At 31.9% G+C, this 21,490-nt stretch overlaps 3 protein-coding genes across 4 annotated transcripts; 2 read left to right on the forward strand and 1 right to left on the reverse strand.

The window, feature by feature from the left end:
* The first annotated feature begins 666 nt into the window (after positions 1–666).
* Positions 667–6,081, forward strand: LOC122605808 (putative disease resistance RPP13-like protein 1). Of its 2 annotated transcripts, none has more exons than XM_043778765.1 (2): positions 667–4,814; positions 5,806–6,081. In XM_043778765.1, the coding sequence occupies exon 1, from the start codon at positions 756–758 to the stop codon at positions 4,803–4,805; it is 4,050 nt and encodes a 1,349-aa protein (XP_043634700.1). In that variant the 5' UTR covers positions 667–755; the 3' UTR covers positions 4,806–4,814; positions 5,806–6,081. The 2 variants fall into 2 exon arrangements, with proteins under 2 accessions (XP_043634700.1, XP_043634701.1); XM_043778766.1 differs by having other exon boundaries at positions 5,812–6,081.
* A 5,525-nt stretch (positions 6,082–11,606) lies between these two features.
* LOC122605660 lies at positions 11,607–13,074 on the reverse strand. The gene is made up of 2 exons (XM_043778615.1): positions 12,831–13,074; positions 11,607–12,008 (listed from the first exon to the last, which is right to left on the reverse strand). The coding sequence occupies exons 1-2, from the start codon at positions 12,931–12,933 to the stop codon at positions 11,785–11,787; spliced, it is 327 nt and encodes a 108-aa protein (XP_043634550.1). The 5' UTR covers positions 12,934–13,074; the 3' UTR covers positions 11,607–11,784.
* A 4,828-nt stretch (positions 13,075–17,902) lies between these two features.
* LOC122602727 (dirigent protein 11-like) lies at positions 17,903–18,442 on the forward strand. Its single transcript, XM_043775317.1, has one exon. The coding sequence runs from the start codon at positions 17,903–17,905 to the stop codon at positions 18,440–18,442; it is 540 nt and encodes a 179-aa protein (XP_043631252.1).
* Positions 18,443–21,490: the final 3,048 nt, after the last annotated feature.

The raw sequence follows: 21,490 nt of genomic DNA on the forward strand, positions 1-21,490 counted from the left end.
GACTATTCTGGGTATATCCCACGTTCTGTAATAACTTATAATACCTCTTATCTTTTAATGTTATTGGTTGTGTTTGAACTTGTACTGTGCGTGCTTGTGCTGATCTGTGCATCCCGTATATTCCGCTTTAACGGGGTATTACACTTCATATTCACTTATGATAGATACAAACTTCAATTAGCTTTCATTGATTTCATTAATATAATTTTGTTTACAAATTGCAGGTATTACATTTTTGGAGCTCATATTCCCTGAAGATAGATACCAACTTCAGTTGTTACTTAACTTAATGAAATGGACTCAATTTGAAATAGATTATTACAGTTAATAAAGCCAAAGTAATTCATTTCATTAATATAAGAATTTGGTTTACAAATTAAAGATATATTACATTTTTGGGACTCAACCTTGCTGTATACTTTATACAATAACTTTTAACCAAAGTAAACAACAAACACGATAGATTAACAGCCGAAACTATGTTTTACTAAGAGAGTAAAACTAGACGTGGATCGCACGGGCATGCACTCTAGTAATAATAATAATAATAGAAGAGAAACTAGCTGGAGGGTAAAAGAGACACGTAAAGGAAAGTGCCGAGGAAGAAGATAAGGAATAGTTAAAGTTTTTCCTGAGTATTTATCCTACATCTTAGATCTGGTGGGTTTTTTCTATTTTTTTTAGTGCATCACTAGTGTCACACACAAACTCCTTTTGCGTCAAAATCACAATCTTCATTCCAATTCCTTTTTACAATGGATGTTGATTTTTTGGGTGTGTTCATCACCATGTTGATGGCAAAACTGTCAGATTATACGGTCTCTGAACACTCGAACAGATCTGCAGGAATCAAATCTGATCATCTGGACAGATGGAAGGAAGCCTTGGTCAGCTTCCAATCTTTGTTTGCTGCTGATACAGGGTGTAAAAAAGCCTTGGAAGAAAGCCTTGGTCAACCAATTCTTTCAGATTGGCTACATGGTGTCCAAGATTTGGGGCACCACATCTACGATCTGCTTGATGGTACAAGTTTAAATGAAGAATCTAATTATGCCAGCAGCAAGAATAAGGTATTATTGGATATCATCCCAACAGCTTGTTCTAGATTTAATGCTAGTAGTAACAACCATATTTCCGAGGCAGATATGATCACCGAGCAATTGGTAGATTATGTTAATAAAATGAATGAACTAAGATTAGTAATTGTAAGGTCAGATAAAGCAAGCACACCACCAATAAAGTTTACTCATTTATTGCGGGATAGGTCGCCAATTGTGGGTCTGGAAAAGGATAGAGAAGCATTGCTCCACAAGTTGTTAGTCGATGATGAGGCATGTAAACAAAATGTCAACGTTGTGTCGGTAGTTGGTATGGGTGGGATAGGCAAAACCACCCTGGCTAAAACTTTGTACTATGATGACAAAGTGACTCAACACTTTGATATCAGGGCTTGGGTTTCTGTTTCTGTTACAGACAACTTCAATGTATTTCGAATTAGCCAGGCTATTTATTATACTGTGGATGCACAACACATCCAAGACCCAGCTGACCTAAATCTGTTGCAAACGTCCCTTAAAAGAACTTTTTTTAAGAAAAGGTTCCTACTTGTTATTGACAATGTCTGGAACGTTAAGAACACAGAATGGGAACTCTTCCAAGGCCCTTTTGCTCTAGCTGCTGCACCTGGAAGTAAATTTATTGTTACAACCCGGAACCCCAGGGTTGCATCAGCTACAAATTCTGTTGTAGCTTACCCACTAGAGGTTTTGCCAGATGAGGAAGCTCTATCGTTGTTTGCTCAAAATGCCCTAGGCAAACCAAACTTTGATTCACATCCAACACTCAAGTTGCATGGTGAAAGTATCGTGAAAAGATGTGACGGGTTACCTTTGGCTTTGGTATCACTTGGTATGATGTTGCATACAGAAAGGTCTGATAAAGAATGGAAGAAATTGTTGATTGATTGGATTTCGAATGTAAGGAATGAGATTCTTCCTACTCTAAAACTGAGCTATAATGGTCTCCCTCCACACTTGAAGCAGATGTTCGCATATTGCTCCTTATTTCCCAAGGACTATGTGTTCAACAAGAAGGAACTTGTTTTGATGTGGATGGCACTAGGATTTCTGTACTTTTCAAATACAAACAAGTCACCAGAGCATTTGGGTCATGAGTGTTTTGAAGAGCTGGAGTCCAAGCATTTCTTTCAGATTGAGAAATCATCAGGGTATAAAATGAACTACATGATAAATGACTTGGCCACAAGTGTTGGGGAAGAATATTTCTATAGGCTGGATGATCAGATGGACACGAAAGAAGATTTGGAGAAGGTCCACCACTTTTCTTTTACTCGACAACGGTTTGGAGTGTACAAAAAGTTCAAAGCATTAAAAAAAGTTAGACGTCTGCAGACATTTTTAGCAGTCTCGGTTAGCCTACAGGGTAGGCAGAATTTGTTCTTGTTGAACAATATTCTTGTCGAATTACTTCCGCAACTACAGTTTCTGAGGGTGCTAAGTCTAACTAACTATTCAATCACAGAGCTACCACAGTCGGTTAGCAGTCTCAAACATATGTGTTACCTCAACTGTTCTCAAACTAACATCACATATTTGCCAGAAGCAGTGGCTGAACTTTATAATCTACAGAGCTTATTACTTCGTGGTTGTAGAAAGTTGGATCGCTTGCCCCACAGTTTTGTAAAGTTAGAACACCTACGACATCTTGACATTAGTGATACTCCAATGTTGAAAAAGATACCCCTGGGGATTGAAAAGTTGACGAAATTGCAAACTCTATCCAAGGTCATTATTGAAGAAACTAATGGGTTTAAACTATCCGATCTTTATAGCCTGGTTAATCTTCAAGGTCACCTTTCCATTGAGGGGCTACAAAAGGTAAAAGATGCGAGTGAAGCAAGGGGTGCCAATTTACAACAAATGAATGGCCTCGAAGTCTTGGAGCTGGAGTGGAGTGATGTCGGTGAAACTCGTAATGAGATAACTGATCAAGAAGTTCTTACAGAGCTAAGGCCTCATGATAAGTTGAAAAGCCTAAAGATATTGTTCTATTCAGGAGACCAATTTCCTAGTTGGATCGGTGATTCCTCGTTTGTTCAGTTAACAGAGATCTCATTAAGTGGCTGTAGAAGCTGTACAGATCTACCAACACTTGGACACCTAGGGTCACTTGAAAAGTTGTTTGTTGAAAGCATGGATAAGGTGAAGACTATACGTTTTGATTTACCTGGATCAGTTAATTCAAGTCATGTTAATGCATTTCCGTCTCTTAAAGTTTTGGAATTTAAGGATATGCAGAATTGGGAGGAATGGTTAATCCACGGTGGTGACAAGGATGGAACTACAACATTGTTTCCTAGTCTTCGTGAGATTTATGTCTCAAACTGTCCAAACCTTGCTGTAGTGTCATTTGGCTCTGGATTTCCATCACTTGATATTTTGGAATTTAAAAATATGCAAGGTTGGAAAGAATGGTCAGGAACTACTGCATCCTTTCCTCATCTTAGACAGATTTCTTTAGTAAATTGTCTAAAACTTGTAGTCTCAATTAAATCAATGCCGTCACTTCACCAGTTACATATACAAAAATGTTCCATAGCAGTGTTAAGTTACATGGTTGGTCTGTCTTCATCAATTGTTAGTTTGACGGTGGAGAATATTAAAGAGCTTACTCATCTACCTAAAGAAGTTCTGGAGCATCTTGGAGAAGTTACAGATCTATGCATCAAATGGTGTGATCAAATGACATACTTATGGGTTTCAGAATCAGAGGCTGGCAACTTTCTTGTTAGGTTACAGAATTTGGACGTATTTTACTGTAAAAATTTGGTATCATTATCACAGAAAGGGGTTAATTTGGATTCTAGCATGAAATCGGTTAATAAAGTGCGTATTCGTGACTGCGAAAGACTAAAGAATTACGATTGTCCAAAAAGTATCGAGTGGTTGGAGATTTGGAATTGTTCTTCACTCGCATCCTTGGATTTTATTCCAACTGTAGAGGAGACTTCTTCCACCCTGAAGTTTCTTGACATTCAGCGATGTTATAATTTGGAGGAAAATTGGCTTTCCAACAACTTTTTGTCACCTCTTGAATCTCTTGAAATGGTTAGTTTGGTGAAATTGAGATACTTTCCCGAAGAACGCTTTCTTCACATCACCAAACTGATAATCAGGGCTTGTGATAACATCAAATCCATTCCTGATAAAGGTTTTGGTTCAATTCCCCTTCGGCGTCTCGAGATCATTCATTGCAAAAATTTGAACTCATTGCCTTATCAACAACTCACAAGTCTCACATCTATGGAAGAGTTGGTGATAAGTCATTGTCCGCTACTCGATGACACATTCCCTTGTGGTTCATGGCCTCCTAACTTAAGTATTCTAACAATAGGGGGGTTAAATAAGCCCATGTCAAAGTGGGGGACTCAAAATTTTCCACCCTCACTTGTTACGTTATACTTGCATGGCCAAAATGCAGGAGTGGATCCGTTTGCAGAGGCAGACAGTATGCCAAATTTTTATCTTCCAAAAAGTCTAACCTTTCTGGAGATAAATGGTTTTGTTAATTTGAAATCACTTTCAAAGGGGCTACAACACCTGACCAGCCTTGAAGGACTTGTAATCGATTCATGCCCAAAACTCGTTGATCTGCCGCCAGAGGAACTACTTGAAAAACTGTTAAGTTTGAAAGTATATTATTGCCCAAAACTGCAACAAAAGTGTCATAGTAAAAAAGGAAACTACCGACACATCCTCTCCCAAATCCCTGAACTTTACGTCTAATTCATACGGGTATGTCTCTCATTTCCATATCTGATCACAATCTCATATGTCTCTCTATCTGTTTATATAGTACTTTTCTATAATATGCTAGTGTGATTGGCCTTGTGATAGTACATTCTTAATATGGTTCCCTAACAGATGCGCTAACTTATGAACTTTTACATCTCTTTACATCATTATTATCATACTCCACCCAATGCAAGTTTGTCCCGAAATAATTGTCCACTTCTAAATAAAGGTTAGATCTATTCTTATCCTTAATTGAAATTTAATAAACTTACAAAGCTCAAAGAACTTATTAATGAAAGGAAAATGCTAACTACGTTAGCGTGCATAACCTTTCCATAAGCCTACCTCATGAGTTTTATGGTAAAAGTGCATATATCATGCCCGTTAAAGACGTCTCATAGGGTAATTAAATGGTAAAGGGCAATACTCTGTGTTGAATCAAAAGTAACATGTGACCATTATACTGTTCTTATTTCTTAAACATTATGGGTGGACAATTAGTTTGAGACGAATGAAGTAAGAACGTGCCATTTATAGGCTATTATGTCTCATCTCCCGATATAAATACACATATAGCTCTTCTTTGTTTAAGTAAAGTGTAATTACTTCAAAAAGTGCCTTCCAATAATAATTACCACATACTGATAACATTACATTATTTCAGATGTGTTTAACTAATAATCAAGAATACATAAATGAAACATTTTATATTTTATTTAATATAGACAGTACTTTAAAGCACAAGATCAAGCAAGACACTACTGTATGACAAAAAATCATGTTTGTATTGGTCATATGATCCACTTTCTGTTTTGGTTAGTGTGCCCCAAATTACAAATTGAGAAAATCTCAAAATAGATAATTATGTAAAAATCTATTCACTCAACAAGACTTGCATACTTCGAATTCATAAGCTATGGTGGGTATTAAAAGATACATGTATTTAGGTGAGGAATTTAGTTAGCAAGTACTGATCTGGTTTACATGTCAGGTGTAGACTGTAGAATTGGTGCAAGAAGGGCAATCAAAGTTGTAGAAATGGGGTTGAGAGCTTTCCATGAATCGGGAGAGACACGAACACTTGTTTCGGGTTGATTATGGTTCAACCATTATGTAATTGTTCTACTATTTTAATACTTGTATTTGCTTGTTCAAATTATTGTGGTTTCTATCTGCATTATATTGTTGTTAGAAGAACATGAAGTTTGATTTATTGTGTCTAATGGTCTAAGTGAATGATATTGTCAGAACCTGTTGTATTTATTCATATTATGTGGTGGATTGAAATCTGTATGCTAATTATTATTATATATACTAAAAAGCATGAATCGGTTTGCGTGCGCCACACATTTTCAACACTTTTAGTCCCTGTCGTTAAATTTGTTGCAACAATGGTCCTCATCAGCTAACGGCTGTTAATTTTTTCCTGCAATTATAGTCCCTGTCATTAAATTTGTTACAACAACGGTCCCTATTAGCTAACTAACTTTAGGTTTCTTAATATTTGCCACATAACTTTAACCTTTTAACTTTTGTCACATAACTTTAATTTCTTTTACTTTTACATAAAAGTTTGCTTTTATTTAGTTTTTAAACATATGTTTTTTTAACTTTTGCTACGAAAGTTTCATTTTTTTACTTTTTATGATGGAAACTTTTAACTTTATTTCACTTAAATTTAATTTCTTTTATTTTTGGCACGAAAGCTTTGTTTTATTTAGTTTTTAAACTTTTATTTTTATAATTTCTTTCACGAAAATTCAATCTTTTTACTTTTTATCACAGAAACTTTTAAACTTTTACTTTTTGTCACATAACTTTTATTTCTTTTATTTCTTGCGCAAAAATTTTGTGTTATTTACTTTTTATACATTTGTTTTTCTAACTTTTGTCACGAAAGTTTCATTCTCTTTACTTTTTATCACATAAATTTACGAAGTTTTCGTTATTTTACTTTTTGCCACATAACTTTTTACTTTTTAACTTTTGCCACGAAAATTTCATTTTATATAATTTTTCACATCTTTATATGTCACTTAATGTCTCCCGGGACAACGCTCGAAGACAAAAAAGTAGTTCTTTCTAAAATAACCCATAAGACCATAACGCCACATAAATAAGGACACACGTTAATAACATAAATGGAATGACATAATCATTCATTTTTATTTGACTTAATTACCACATTTTTCACTTCTTTTAAACATTAATGTACATATATGTTGATTAAATAATTCAGTTTTCTTTCTGAGATATATATATATCATATGAATACCCACACAATACAGCGGCGACAATAATAATGGCAGCGTAATGGTGGCAGCAATGGGTAGTGGTGGTGGGACAGGTAATGTTTCTAGCACACTTCTAAATCATATTTGCGTAGCGATACTCATGAGAAGTCATCCCTACAGCGACAAATACTGTAGGTTATTCATATAAAAGAAGTATGATAGTTAGTTTAGAAATTAAATGGTAAATATTGTAAATTAATTACATTAATGGTCTATTAGGTATTATATATATATATATATATATATATTGTTGGTATATCTATACATATTATAAAACAGTAGTTATCCTGACATTTTAAAGACATTCATTTCACTTCAAAACTATTCTTATACATTGCCACATAGGATTTAGCCTATGTGACATCTCCATATATTTTTACAATATTTATTGTATAATTTTTATTTCTTTACATTAAATTAAATAATAATAATAGCATTATATAACTTATAGATATATTCAAATCCCGTACATAAAAAATAAAACTATTTTGGCAAAAACTTTTCCAAATCCCACAATTCTTATTAGTTATTGACAAAAGTTATTTTCTCAAATACTCTTTTTGATTGATTCCATCAGATCTCTGCTTCATAAATATTATAATTAAATATCAAAAATATCAATATCAATATTAATGTATATGCTTTCATGTAAAGAAATTTATTCATTAAATAGAAAATGTTAAAATGTTAGTATAAGCTTAGATATCAGATAACCTTATATTCACTTTTTCAATAACATATTTATAAATACGTTAGATAGTTATAGGAAACCTGTTGTATATTAACTTTTTTAAATACTTAGGTATCAGATAACCTTATATTCATTTTTTCCATAACATATTTATAAATACATTAGATAGTTATCGGAAACCTATTGTATACTAACTTTTTTAAGTGTCACACATCATGCGGGTAAAATACAATATGCTTACAAGTTCTGATTTTGATGTGATTCTGAAAATTTAAGGTAAGTCCAAAACTCTAACTTATATTATATTTATTATTACTCTTTATTATAATTTAGGTTCGATAATCGATTTACGTTAACCTGAATTTATTTCATACTCACAAATTATGTTTGAGATATATTCAAATTTTTTTATGATACAATCCATATAACTACCGTACATCGTACGGGTATTAGGACTAGTATATATATATATATTTTGTTGGTAGCGCTTAGAGAAAATAATTAATAGAACTTTTGATTTTGACCATTTAAAATCATAATCTTTTAAATCTTGGCCATCCAAATTAAAGTCAAACTATTTTTTTCTAATTATGGCAATCATTTAATTCTTTTTTCTTTTATTATTGAAACTATTATTATGATATTTAATACTATCTGATTAACTTAGATATAAATTAAAACTCTTTAACTAAAAAAACTTTTAAGCTGATATAAAATTATTTTAACTAAAAATCATTTATGTAAATATGTCAAGTCATATTTTACTTGAACATGATTTTAATTCCAACCTTAAGTCAAGTTGAATAGAGTATTTTGTTTTGTTTTTCTTTTAGACGTTTCAAGCAAACTATTGGTGTTGTGATATTCGTATTTATATATTTAAGTATGTTAAACCGAAAACCTCATCCTGATTTAAATAACCATTACTTACATTATCTTCAAATTTTTCCTTAAGTAACATTCTCTCCGTCCTATTTTTATTATGTGGCTTTTTAGTTTTTTCCTAAATTTAATCTTAATTAATAACTTTTTTTCTTATGTTATATAATATTTGATACAAAATATAGAAATAGATTAAATTTTAAATGTATTTTCAGTGGCATACTTTTCATTAAATAATACTAGATGTACGTCACATGTTGCCACGACGATGGTGGTAGTGTTAGCAATGTAATTGTGTTGGCGACGGGTAGTTGGAACGACAACCGCAATGGCAGTGTCGGGTGATTGTGGTGGCAATGATGGTGGTGTATTTATTCATGTAAAAGTAATTGATGTAAAAGACATATATAATGGTAGCAATGGTGTGATGGTGGTGAAGACGACAGCAACGGTGGCCATGCATGACGGTGGTATTGTGATTATTAATGTAAAAGTAATTAATATAAACGTGAGTAGTTTAGTTACTTTATGGGTTGCATGATCTATGTTGTAAATTATATCATAATGAGTATTATATGTTTATAAGATTATAAGCTGTATATATTTAAATTAGTGAATAAAAAAATAGATACAATAGTATCATCATTTTTTAATATAAAAAGAAAGGGAGTAGTTCTTTTATTAAGGAGTAGAAATATAACAATTAAAAGTATTTAAAGTTGAAATTAAAAAACAAAGATTTCAAAAAAGTTAAAAATACATTTAAATTGGGAAAAAAATAATAGTTTATTAGGCATGTTATGGTAAAGTTTTAATGGACATTCCATTTAGTTGGAAATTAAGTTTTGAGTTTCGATTAACAAGTTAACGGGTTGAAAATACCTAATCGTAACCCGACCTGATATAAAAATCAGGTTGAAAACTTAACACTAATCTACACCTCTCTAACTTGAACCCAACCTACGAACCTAATAAAAAATAGGTTAGTCGGTCGGTAAGTTGGTTTTGTGAAACCAAATAAAATGGATTAAGCAGGTTATTGTGCTAGCGGGTTGGTTTTAGATTAAATAAGTTTTTGCGTTAGTTTACGTTAAACAAGTTCGTTTAGGGTCATATAGGTCAATGTGTAGGTGGTTCGACAATTTTATAGTTGACGGGCTAATTTAGGGTAAAATAGGTTGACGTGTCAACCTATTAGAATGGCTTTGCAGGCCAATATGTTAACCAAGCGACCAATATGGGATTTGATTAAATTGGGTTTGTAGGTTGTTGGACTAGCGGTTGATAAGTCAAGAGGGCAATAAGTAAGTGAATGTCATTTCTTATTTAAAATGATCTAGAATGGGGTGTCGATAAACTCCTTTTTATTTCTTTTTTACCTTCACTAAATAATTAAATGTCATTTTCTATGTGATGCTTCCTTCTCTTTCAACTACGTGTATATATTACTTTACGTAAATTTAATGAACATGTGTGAAGTGTGTTTTAAAATACTTACGTTGTTTATAACCCAGTCAATGACCGGGTATTAATCTAGTTTGGTTCTAAATACCCGTGTGTTTGGTAGTGGGAAATGAACCAGTGTTTGGTAGTGGGAAATGAACCAGTGTCTTGAATGTGCTTAAGCAGTTTGCTGAGGTGGCCGGCTTGTTCATACTACCCTTGCCACTTTTCAGCTTCTTATTGGCCGAAGTCATTCCATGGTCAATCAGTAACTTTAACACGGATATTTGTATAACATTCTAGTGTATAATTATAAATGGAAAGGTGGAAATATGGGTGTAATGCACGACAAACTTTTTAGCAAAGACAGAACGGCTAAAAAGTTAAAAGTAAAGGCATTCGGCATCCTTAACAGTGGTGTAAGAAAGAGTTATAGGAGCTTTAAGTTACAAAATTGATTTATAATTTGATTTTTAAGACTTAACATTGTTGTGTTTACTTTTTGATTTACTAGCACGGTACCCGCGCAATGCGGCGGTAATCGTGGCGGAAACGGTGTGGTGGTGGGGCGAATGTTGGTGGTGAAGGCGACGTCAAGTGGTGTAGATAATTGATGTAAAAAGGAATTAATGTAAAAGGTTAATGAGATATTTTAAAAGATAAAAGTATGATTATTTTAAATCATTTCTCCATGTATTTTTAAAGAGATGGTTGTTTTTTTTTTTATTAAATTGTATAAAAGTATATGTTAGGTGTATAGGGGAATTAAGATTAAGAAATAGGGGTATTTTGGGTATAAAAAATGCTGAATTTCCTAAAATAGAAAAGTTCAATATGTTTTATAAAGGAGTATAGATAGTAATATATATAAAAATTTTGTTTTAGTTAATTGAATTTTGTTATGACTAACTGATATTGCATTAAATTTGATCAGAATATCATGAGCAAAAACATAATTAAAATTGTACTTAAAATTGAAATTTTAAACACTGCAAACATGTGAAATACAATGCAAACATGTCTCTATTTTAACTTTATTCTTCTAAACAAAGCAAGTGAAATACAATGCAAACATGTCTCGATTTTAACTTTATTCTTCTAAACAAAGCAAGTGACCGTCTATTTTAGCCACTAGCTACGTAGTAGTGTTACTTACAGAATGAATGAATTTGAGGAAGAAAACTGTATACATATCCATCCTTCTTCCTTAGGGGAAGGGATTTCTAAACATATCATTAGAGTTATTGTTACAAAAAAAAAAAAAAAAAAACAAACTTTAGACAGCTTTTGGCAAAATATATACTCGTTAACAGTATGGTCTAGTACCATGGATCAAAGACTTATCCAGGTTTCCAGACGAAGTTTCTAGCGTTCCTAATTTTAACTTTATGTCAACTAATTGAAGACAGCAGAACCATAAGTATATCTTCTACCCTAACAACAGAATAAGTACGATAGAAGGACAAATAGGAAAAAAGCTCCTAATCACTGAAATGTTTGAGACGGTCTAAGATAGAAATTCAACAGGAAATTACCGAGTATATATCTTTTAAAGGTTCATACAGTGAACATAAAAATGTACAATATTGCATCGATAGGTTTACAACGATAGGGCCTGTAGAAAATCAATCAGCTGAAACCTGACCAAATCAATCAGCTATTACTGTTCCTTTTTGTTTGTTGATGAAGTTTCCTGAGTTTCATTTGATACAAAGTGCTTGATACTGGCTTCAGCTTCTGAGACAAACTTAGGATCTGGCTCGTGTTTTTCAGAAGGTTCTTTCATTGCCAAATATATGTAGAATGCAATTACGATATTGACAGATATAACAGCAACAAACCCGCTAACAAGAGTCAAAGAATGTGGAGACATATCAGTGAAACCTGTTGGAGAATAACAAGGCCCAAAACATAAGTCAATTTAAGGTGAATTGTGTATACTAACAGTGATTTTAACATTTTAAACATATGTGCTTCTCTTTCTGTTCTAAACTGATTACCCATTTTGCAGTTAGAAAGATACAAGCAGTAATTGAGCTGCCATTTGACACAAAAAAAGGAATAAAAAGACAAGACAGTGAAAAGTAAGTGAAAACAATATCTATGTCATCGACTAAACACTTTGTTAGACTCAGACAGATATTTGGATATTTGGATATTTGGTTTAGTTTGGGATCACTCATACCAATGACCAAATCTCGTCTAACCCAAAGCGAACCTAAAAACCGAAAAAACCAAATTCAAATTTCAAACAGATACAGGGGTTCATTACAGCAGAACGACAACATTATTGACTTCTCAGATACTAATACTTGGGAGCCAAAGGAACTTGTGAAAAGGAATACTTCAGAGAAATGTCTAAGGTCTCAATTTTCTAATTAATTCTCACCAGATACTTTACTTATACTTTAATTATTTAATTGGGTCCATTTGGGTTATATATTCTTTCTATAAACCTCTAATACATCAAATAAAAAAAGAAATTGGGTTGAATGGATTATTTAGATCAATATTAAACATACAAGCATAAAAAGATTAAATGCATACGTTTTATATAAACACCAATGTTTGTATTTCTTTTTTACAAACGATAAATCTACTTCACTCCTATATTTAGCTTTTCTGGACATACAAATAAACCCAAAAAAAAAAAAAAAAGGTATAATATTGATAGATAAATTATAATTCAGATGGATGGGGGGTTACCGGCAGGAAGCAAATTATTGTTGAAGGCATACAGAATGGCAATAGGAACCATCCACATCAACATGGATGTTATGAAGAACTTCTCTATAACTCTTGCCGCCATATATATATATATATAATAATATATGTATATATAGGTTTGGGGCTCCCTGAAACTGTAATGCCGCCGGCGAGGTTTAGCTGTTTAGGAGCTGTGAGTGATAAGATCTAATCTAAATTAGTAAAATCTTTATTTCGTTTTTTGAAAAATGTTTTCTTTTTGACTCGCCAATTTGGGCCTATGTGATGTGGGCTAAAATATTCAATGCTAAACATAATCTGATTAAAATTTAGAGTAAATTACATTTTTTTCCCTAAAGTTGGCACATTTAGCACTTTTCATCCCTTAAGTGAAAAAATTACAATTTTGACCTTAAACTTGGCAGAATTTTGCAATTGACGTCCCTTGGTCATACGGCGTTAAGTTTTAGCCGTTAAGTCCCACACGTCCAAAACACGTGAGGGACTAAAAGTACAAAAGGTGACTAGTTCAGGGACGAAAACTGAAATTTACATTACATATTGTCATCATCTTCATCTTCTCCGGCTGAATGGCTGGAAAATTCGCCGAAAAACTTAAAATGCCGATATCTCACTCGTTTCTTCGAATTAGACCACGAAACCACCACCAAACTTCTCAAAATTAATTTCCGCACGAATCTTAACCAAAAGATTTCAAATTCAACACTTGCCAAAAAAAACTCAAAATACCATGGTCACAAAAACCGAGCGTAATAGAGTAAGTCGCCCTCCAATTAGATAAAACTGAGGCCTTCCATAACGAGAGTCGTGCCTCCACTAAATCAAATATTGGTTTCCAACTCTTGAATAAATACCTTAAGACCCAAATACATGAAAGGAAAAGTATGACTTACAATGTAGTTTATCCGCTAGCTCAGAAATTTCGGGTCATCAACACTACTTCCATAAAAATTAGACTTGTAGAAAATGATTTTTAACCCCAAAACAAGAAAAAAAGACTCTCATAAGTCTGATGCGGGAGACCCGTGATCAGATTATCTTCTATTTTAATAAGTTATATTTTATTTTTATAAGTTATCTTTATATTTATTGTGATAAGTATGAACTGATTTGTTTCATAGTTTAATGATGTTAGGATTATTATAAATAGAGGTTTTAGTTATTGTAAAAAAGTTGAATTATTATTAAGTTTTATAAGAATATTGATGTTTTGTCAATATTTTCGGTCTTTGATTTAATCATTTGTTCTTGAGCCATTTGAATGCGCTTCTTCCTGCATCAGTCTAGTGATACACTCCACATTGGATTTAGATCAAGCAACAAAACGTCATGGTTTCATGTTACTGATTTTCTGTCTCAAATCGATCTGGAAATCACAAGGTTTTATTCGCGATAGAATTCTGAGCATATTGATGTGATGATTTCTTTATTTCGTTGAGTTTTGGTCGGCAATTTGTTTTCCGGCGAGATTTTGAGTTTTTCCGGCAAGTGTTAAATCTGAAATATTTTGATTAGGATTTGTGCGGAAATTAATTTTGAGAACTTTGGTGGTGGTTTCGTGGTCTAATTCGAAGAAATGAGTGAGATATCGGCATTTTAAGTTTTCCGATGAAATTTCCGGCCACTCAGCTGGAGAAGATGAAGATGATGACAATATATAATGTAAATTTCAGTTTTCTTGTTTTGCACGTGTGAGACTTAACGGCTGAAACTTAACGCCGTATGGCAAAGAGACGTCGATTGCAAAATTCTGCCAAGTTTAAGGTCAAAATTGTAATTTTTTCACTTAAGGGATGAAAAGTGCAAAACGTGCCAACTTTAGGAACGAAAAGTGTAATTTACTCTAAAATTTATGTATACATGTGTAGTAATTTACTATTTTTATTTTTATGAAGAAGTTATTATTACCTTTGCGTCATATTTAAGGTTGGGGAACTCGTGACCCAAGATCGGATCTGCGAGGGGGGAGCAATGAGTTTTTAAAAACTCGAATCAGAATCGGAGAGAACCTAAATCAGATTTTTATTGATCGATGTCATTGGACCGATAAAAAATATGAACTAATTAATTACCAAAAAACCTAACTTATCATCATTTTTGGATAGAAAGATAGTACATACTCCTAAGGAGGTCCATAAAAACTGGGCAATGGTTTTTTTTCTTATTAATCATATGTCTGTTTTTAACCATTAAGTGATTGAATTGATGAAATAACTAAATAGATGAATAATATTTGTATAGATTAAGTCAATTTAGTTATTTTTTGTTTATTAAATCAGAAAACCAAATAATAATAGATTAAATATTTTTAATTAAGTTACAATTTCTTTTTAAGTCGTTAAACAACCACTGAAACAGCTCTTACGTGTTCCAACTTCCAAATGACATTACCTTACGACTAAAGCCCGAAGTTTGAAGTCATTGATAGTTTTTATTAGTTTATTTACCAACTATATAAATATCGCACGATTGATGAATCTTATTGTTAATTGATTAAAGAAGCTTTCTTTATATACATAAATAAATTATGCTTTTGTAAAATGTAAATTACTATCAATATAATAAAGAAATAATGTATCAATCGAAATTTTAAATAAGAATTCTAATTATATTTAGGTATCTAAATCTAATACAGTATTAATTATCAAAAAAGTTTTCAATATATATTATCCGAGAAATAGAATAATCTTCGATAAAAGACACATATCGCTTTAATAAAACGTCATGTGTCATTTAAAAATTTAAATATTACAATTCTGTCTTACATCCGAGTCCAGGATGTTAATATATATATATATATATATATATATATATATTAAAAACAAAGGTACGGAAATGCGAGTAAAGAATAGTAACGGGCTATTTTATTTCTTTGGGCCCATTTTCATTTTCTTAATGGAATGCTTCATTTTCTTTTGGACCTATCTTATATTCTTAATTTTGAGCTTTATAAATTATGTTTTGATCTTTTAAATTGCTTCCAATTTATTTATAAATGATCACTTATTTTAATTGTATATTATTATTTTTTAAGTTTGTAACATTTTTAAAAGGGGAAGAGAATATGATGTTGTTAGACACTTAAGTTGGGTGAAAAACCCATCACTTTTTAAACCATAAAAATCATGAGGGGTCAAACATTTATTCAAAATATTAAAATATTGGTATGTGAAAGGTTTTTCACCCAAATTGGGTGCATAACAGCCCCATACTCACGTTTCTCTTTTTAAAATTATCTCATCTTAGTACAAGTGAACTATTACATAATATATATACACATAAGAGTAAGGTGTATGTTTTCAATATATACACCTAACCATCTCAGAAAAATTTGTTTGCAATACTTTTCAGTTTCAATGTTATTTCGATTGATGTTTTATTATTATGGATTATTTTGGTTTCACTTTCTATTTTCAATGATACGGGAAATTAGCTTTAATTATGTTTGTATTATTATTTTGTTTTTTTTTTATTTTAAATATTCTATTTTCATACTTATTATCTTTTAGAATTTACATAATGTATTAATCTGTTATAAAATTATACCGTCAAATTTTTCTAATTTATAATTGCTTACCCATTAAAAAATCAATATCAACTCAGGTTTTGAGCTAAATAATATTTCTAAAAGCAAGTAATAATTCTTACATAGTACGGAACACAATAAATATAATTTCTCCCGAGGCAAAGCCCGGGTAACGTATCTCGTTCCAATAATAAAAAAATGACACATCAATGAGTTAAAGCTATAAACTAATAATCTTTGTACTAAACTATCTGATTTGATGTTGTCTGTTTTTTTATTTGGGGTTTGCTAAATATAGCCCTAAGGGCTGTGTTTAAGGTGCATAAATTGTTTGTATATTTACCATGAAAATCAGGAGACAGGCTTTTAATATGGAATATACAAGTTTTTTTATGCACAAGCATTTCCCTTTTTATTTTATTTTATTTTTATCAATATCTAAATGAACTCCAAAATTGAATCGTCTATTTATTGAATTACATCCCGGCCAATGTTTATCTTGTGTATTTAATGTGACACAAAAACAAGTTACCTACCTGAAATAAATAACAAACTAGTAATTAATGATTAGTTGGTGTAATGGTTTGGAATTCCTCTGATGATCTTTAGGTATCAGGTTCGAATCTTTATTTCATTAACTTTGAGATATAGGTAGTCCTTCTATGATGGTTTGACTTGGGTATACCCAGGTTCAAGTCTGAGAGGGCAGGGTTTACCCCTATTAATCGTCGTGCCTTCGGGCAGATTGGTAGGTGGTTTTCCCCCCATTGGGTGTTTGAAATAGACATTTCTACTTCGAGAGAACTCTCTAACGCGGACCCAGTTAAGATAACGTATGTTATACCTCTCGCTGTCGAATTGCGACAGGAATTTTCAAGCAAAATTCACCTTTCAAAAAAAAATAACAAACTAGTAGGAGACAAATCATAAACAAAAAGTATATAGTTGATTACCTTTAGATTCTATTAACCCGACAAAAAATAAGTTACATATACAAAGAATAAAACCTTTAGATACTAGTAAACCGACAAAAAATAAGTTACATACAAAGAATAAAATTTAAATATGGTTACACAGTGTACTAAACCCAATACGATAACATGACTGATACCCGTTTTCTTAAGTGATCGAGACTACCAATGTGAGTGTTGATAAAAGTTAAAAAGTTATTATTTGATTTTTAACTTTGAAAAGTACGTAAAAGTCTCTTTGATTCTTGCATCTTGGTTACTTCAAAAAGACAAAAACATTCGTACCAGCATCTTGTTGAAATCACTTCAAAGCATTAATCTTTTAGTTTGATACTACTTGAACACATATTAACAAAATATCTATAATCGAGGTTCAATAAAGGACAATATATACTTAATGTCCCTTTTCACATAAAACAATTCGATTGGCACTATGAACCAATTATATATTATTTAATCACAAATAATATCATATTATAAGCATCTTTACACACACTTGAACATATCCTGATTAACAACCTTAATCTCGCTTCCAAATTTCTGTCGAAAAAAACATGTCGAAACCTCTCTTTGTTGCATCACTCTCCATCCCACTAATTGTCATTCCTCTATTATATTGGGGATACAATTTTTCAAAAAATAAACATAAACAAACCAATCTAGTGTTCTATGTACATGACAACCTTAGTGGTGATGACAAGTCAGCAATGACAGTGGCCGGAAAAGACGGTCCCACGACTAGTATTATGCATTTTGGGACCCTTTTAGCACATGATGATCCGGTAACCATGGACCCCGATTCTAAGTCTAAAGAAATCGGAAAAGCGCAAGGAATGTATGTTAATAGTCAGTTAGATGGGAAGGCGTTTTACATGATATTTTCGATCATGTTCACTCAAGGGGACTATAAGGGAAGCACACTAGAGATTCAAGGAGCCGATCCTTTTACGTTAAAACAAAGGGAGTTTTCGGTTGTCTCAGGAACAGGTTATTTTCGGTTTGTGAGAGGGTATGGAATCATGACCACCGAGTTTCTTGATATAGCAAATTTGAGAGCTACTATCAAGCTTGATATAACAGTGAAACACTTTTGAAATGTTGAACAATGACTATTTTGTGTTGTGGAAAATCCATGAAAGGTAACTTTTCATACAAATTTCCTATATAGGGGACCTATTTAGTTTTTGTCTATTTAAAAGATCATATTTCTAATAATTTCACAATAAAAGGAACGTCATTAGTTTTTAATGTTAGCCCTTCGTTAAGTGACATGTCACCACTGCCACATCATCAAAATTGCTTATGTGGCCTTTGATTTTGACCAAAAAAAAGGGTAATTGGAGGCCTCTTATTTAGGCTTTGATTAGCGACAAACATAACTTCGTTGTAGGCCCTGGAAACCTTCTATTTTGATGTACGATTTTGTACCCACTAATCCCCCAGCCAAGCTAGTATCCAGATGATTCTCATCCACTTAATAATCCTCTGATTATCTTAAGTTTGCCTTTGACAAGCTAGACTCGAACCCAGGATCCCCTATGGAAATTGTCGGCTAGTGGCCACTAGGCTATTACCTAGTGGTTTGACTGAAAATTTTTGTATAAAAGGAATTCTGATTGAATATTTCGCGATTTGAATGTGTTTTTGTGTAAAAAAAAACACATATATATTTATTTTCAGTCAAAGTTCACGTAAATAATTTTGATTATGTGGCAGTGGTGACATGACACTCAACGGAGGGATGACGTTAAAAAATAACGACGTCCCCTTTATTGGAAATTTTTTAAAAATTGGATTCTTTAAATAGGCGAAAATTAAATAGGTTTTTTTTAATAGAAAGTTTGTGTAAAAAGATTAACTTTTTATGTATTTTTTCCTTTTGTATTTGGCGGTTGTTTTTATTTTTATTTTTTAGACAAAACAGATATTAGCGACGCAGATGGGTACTTTATGATACTCTTTTTTTCGCAGTTTTATGTAATTTATATGAATAAGTTGTGTTGGTAGCATGAATTAATTCATTAATCATCGTTTCTTCTTAAAAAGATACACATTTGTTCGAAATCTTAGATAAGTTCATATTAGATATCTAACTGACTAACTGATTTTGATCAACAAGTAATTAAAGGATCTAGAAAATGATTTTATTATGGCATCAAAAAGTATGGTGAAGAAGACTCGGAGTCCTTAGATTATTTATTCACTCGATGTCGGTTTATATACATCAGCTATGGAACACTTTTGAGTCATAACTAAGTTGCCATTTATTAGAAGTCAAGTACGTTACGTATATTGCTAGATATTAGTCAAAGTAATTTTATTCCGTTAGACTATACCTGGATCCAAGATAGTGTTGGAGGTCGATTCGGACTATACTAGATTAAACCCAAATATTATGCAAGTTTATTAAAAATATAAATAAAAAATACAATATTTAATAATTACATTATTATTCATAATTCATGATAATGATAATACAAAAAAATTGTTAGATTATGACTGATGAAAAACAATAAAATTATACATTATAAATATATGATTAACATAAAATATATTAAAACATGACTAATGAAACACAAATATTTATAACTCATACAAATCATTTTTATAATATATATTTTTGAAGTATAACATAATAAATACTTTTAAAAAAAATAAACATAGTATAATAAACAATTTCATTTAAGAAAGATAATTATCATTGATTTAATAAAAAAACATATATAGTATAACGTATATAAATATTTTTATACTCAAAAATATGAAAGTTAATATTAATGATTAGTTATATAGAGATATTTTTATTTTTATTAATTAATGATGATTAAGATTAATGATTATGATTAATGTAAATGACATGGATACACATGGTGACTTAAACTTAGGAAATTAATGAAAAATGACAACTAATACAAAAATTTACATGACATGATGTCACAAATGTCAACTAAGCAAAAATATGTAATCGTTTAGTTATATAAAGAGAAAAGATCAAAGGATAATTGTATAACTTGAGTGTACATTATCTTTTTAAAAACGACATAATTATATTAAAAATCAACTAGTAAGGTGCTACTTGTCCAAAAGTACAATTACATCATAATCATGAGAGACTTAGGCATAGCACGAAATGGACAACCGCACATGGCCCAATTATTTTAAAGGCAGGCCTGATTTTTAAAATTATATATATACATACATTGATAAATATATGTAAATTACATATACGCATTATGTTGTATATTATATATAGTTTCGTGAGATTTAATTATAACTATAAGCATCCTGATTGGGTGATTAAAACGGTACTACGCACGTATATAGGATTTTAGGTCGTCGGATCAAAATTGCCGCTCGGAGCTTAGGGACTTTTTCTCTTGGCTCGTCCTAGGCCCATAGTTATTCCTTAGGGGCATCCCTGATCATAGTCTAGATAGAAACCATAACTACAAATCTGGACTCAACTCAAAATATTAACTGCGAGGACTACAAGTTTGAATGTACATTATGTTGGAACCACGTTAGTGTGACCGTCATTGATCGTTTATCATTCCTGATATGACAATTGACGATAATGAAATCCCTATGTCTAAGTAAATATATGATGGGCGTATTTACTCATAGAGACGTAGTATAGGGTTTCCCATTAGGTGATTGTAACTAAGAGGACTAATGGTACACACATTAAACACCAGAAGGGTTTGATGTATGAAATCTAGTTATTAAATTTATAAGCACGAATCACTGGAAAACTGACTACAACACACTTACGAGCAGTGTACCTGTTCGCATGCAGTATAGTAACCGGTAAATCCAAGATCGTTCACAAGGACTTTTGTAAGCAATTGTCTTAAGAAATGTGATTCAAGAAAATGGGGGTTTTGTGGCCGAATTACCACGTTGCAAAGTCAATGAAATTTGTTAGTAATCCCTTAGGATTAATCGAAAGAAGATTTTATCGTTTTAAACAATAGTTTAAAGGTCACCCATCTTGATTTCGCTCGACAACATGTTAAGATTGCACATTTGATGAAGTTCAAATTCAATTTAGTTGATTAAATAACCGAGACTCAAATTGATCGCCAACCCCGTACCCGTCAAGCTAACAACTTCATTTGACTCTCTTGTTTAAACTAGTTCCA

The sequence above is a fragment of the Erigeron canadensis genome, chromosome 6 (genome assembly GCF_010389155.1).
Source record: "Erigeron canadensis isolate Cc75 chromosome 6, C_canadensis_v1, whole genome shotgun sequence".
NCBI classification, from domain to species: Eukaryota; Viridiplantae; Streptophyta; class Magnoliopsida; order Asterales; family Asteraceae; genus Erigeron; species Erigeron canadensis.

Excerpts from the sequence above, each read along its gene's own strand:
- LOC122602727 (XM_043775317.1), top strand. The coding sequence starts at position 17,903 with ATGTCGAAACCTCTCTTTGTTGCATCACTCTCCATCCCACTAATTGTC.
- LOC122605808 (XM_043778765.1), top strand. The coding sequence starts at position 756 with ATGGATGTTGATTTTTTGGGTGTGTTCATCACCATGTTGATGGCAAAA.
- LOC122605660 (XM_043778615.1), bottom strand. The coding sequence starts at position 12,933 with ATGGCGGCAAGAGTTATAGAGAAGTTCTTCATAACATCCATGTTGATG. Across the intron at positions 12,009-12,830 it reads CAATAATTTGCTTCCTGCCG|GTTTCACTGATATGTCTCCA; the intron begins GTAACCCCCCAT and ends ATTCTCCAACAG.